Source organism: Gavialis gangeticus, unplaced genomic scaffold (assembly GCF_001723915.1).
Source record: "Gavialis gangeticus isolate Ggan-Ray unplaced genomic scaffold, GavGan_comp1, whole genome shotgun sequence".
NCBI classification, from domain to species: Eukaryota; Metazoa; Chordata; order Crocodylia; family Gavialidae; genus Gavialis; species Gavialis gangeticus.
Window position 1 is genome coordinate 30,409,665 of NW_017729004.1, and position 2,005 is coordinate 30,411,669.

The 2,005-nt window shown below is 35.9% G+C and overlaps 1 protein-coding gene across 1 annotated transcript in view; it reads right to left on the reverse strand.

Annotated features, from left to right (window-relative positions):
• CREM (cAMP responsive element modulator) overlaps positions 1-1,736 on the reverse strand; it is a 44,252-nt gene extending 42,516 nt beyond the window's left edge. The window contains exons 1-2 of the mRNA XM_019508191.1: positions 1,628-1,736; positions 341-464 (exon numbers count right to left, since the gene is read on the reverse strand). Of these exons, the coding sequence (XP_019363736.1) occupies positions 341-464; positions 1,628-1,671 (168 nt within the window). The 5' untranslated portion in view covers positions 1,672-1,736. The remainder of the gene's footprint in view (positions 1-340; positions 465-1,627) is intronic.
• Between the last annotated feature and the right edge of the window lie 269 nt (positions 1,737-2,005).

The window sequence follows — 2,005 nt, forward strand, 5'->3', positions numbered from 1 at the left end:
GAATGCGTGCAAATCTATTCCAAAAACATGGGTAGAATGATGCCTATTAAGTTTCCACTGTTGCGTCACTCTGAGAAGCCCCAAATTCCCAAAGAGCTATTTTTGTGAAGAACTTAAAATAATGTACAACATTATCTGTGGCCCTTATTCTGTCCCATCCTTAATACAGAAGATGTGTTTTGATATTCAATTAAATCCCTCCTATAAGAAAATGAGATGCATGTATGACATGGGGAATATAATGATCAGCAGTTAAGTGTCATATTTCTCTCAATACAGGTAACAATTCTAAATGTTCTTTGTTTTTGTTTGCCTCTCATATCCTTCTATTTCAGGTTACCTGAGCTATGGGAGGAATCTGACTTTGGCCTGGTGGGTTTTGCATGCGAACAGCATCACTCTCTGCTGCAGACTCTGCAGCACTTCCATCTTGTTGTGATTCAACCATTTCCATGGTCATTTGTCTAAAAAAATAAGTAAAATAAATATATACAGAATGCAGTGCAAGGAACTGAAATCAGAACTGAAGAACATACTTATTTGAATATTATTAATTCCCCCTCATTTGTTCACAATTTCATTTTTCGAAAGTATCCGACAAAAAAATTAACCCAAGAGTCGCATAGAATCATAGTATATCACCATGCACTGCCTATAAATTGGAACTCAAGATCAGTCCCTTGGCCAGGAAAGGAAGTACTATAGTCAATACCTCCAGTATATGGTACAGAAAAAGAAAGAATAATTTTCTGGCAACCCATTCTTTCTAGATACTAGGTCTGCTATTTCTGATGGGAGAGCCACATCAAGCCTTTACTATACACTGGGGAAGGAAACAAGGAGGGGTGCTGGGGCTAAAGAAACCTAGTGGTGTAAAGCAAAGAGAGTATTTTGAGAAGCCCTTATGGGCAAGGTAGAAACACCTAACAATTCTTTATTATTTGCTTCTTTTATAGGACCAACTAAATAGCTGCTTCTGAATAATAAGTAGATTCAATACAGTATAGAGTCAGATGACTTTGAAGGGTTATCTAGGAGAAAATTGTTAGAAAATCAATCTTTTCGGAGTTCCTTTAGGTTAAATACTGGAAAATATTATGGGTCCCTCAATCAAAAATTACAGATGGACAAATTTATTTAAAGAAGTGATTCTGGATTACACTTGTGGATTTTTTTTTCTGACTTCATTTTTAATTTATTCTCAAAATTAGGCATCAGAGAGAGATAGGGGAGAAATACAGAAGTTAAGCTAGCAAAATATCTGAAGTGTTCAGACAGGTACTGCACAAAAATTCTATTGATCTCTTCTGCTGAACATAAACATTCCCCCCTCTAGACAAAAAAATAATTATAGTTTCTATCTTCCCTTATCGCAATTCAAAATATGAAGATTTAATACTTGAAAACAGGACTAATACTTGAAAACAGGACTAATGCCATTTCAAACCAAACAATATGCATTTGACATCACCACTGGGTTGTGTTGCGACATCATTTCAGATGGTATAGATCTTACCTCAATTGATAAATTACACAGTAGCTTAGCTAATTGCACAACTCTCAATTAACACTTATGAACACTTATGAACTTGAAGGAAACTTTCAAACATATCAACTTGGTAATTACCTTACAGTTATTTTTCCATGGTATTTCTTGACACACTTGCTCATAGTGGAAGTACGTGCGTTTTAAAACAAAAGCTTGGTTCTCCTCAGCTCTCTCCCCCTCCTACTGAACACCACACTGAAGTTATGATGTTGAATTTGTGATGTCACAATCATCACCATAGCAACAAACTGATGTCATAAACAGTATTAGACATTATGACAGGTTCAAGCAGTAAGAGACAGAGAGAGCTGTCAAACACACCTCTCAGATATTATCACAAGTGCAGAAGAAAAAAACCATAAGGACAGGAGAACTGCTTCATTTGGTGGTTCTCAACCTTTTTCTACTCAAGGCACTCCTCAGAAAATGTTAGCTCTTATATTTCACTCAATTTTT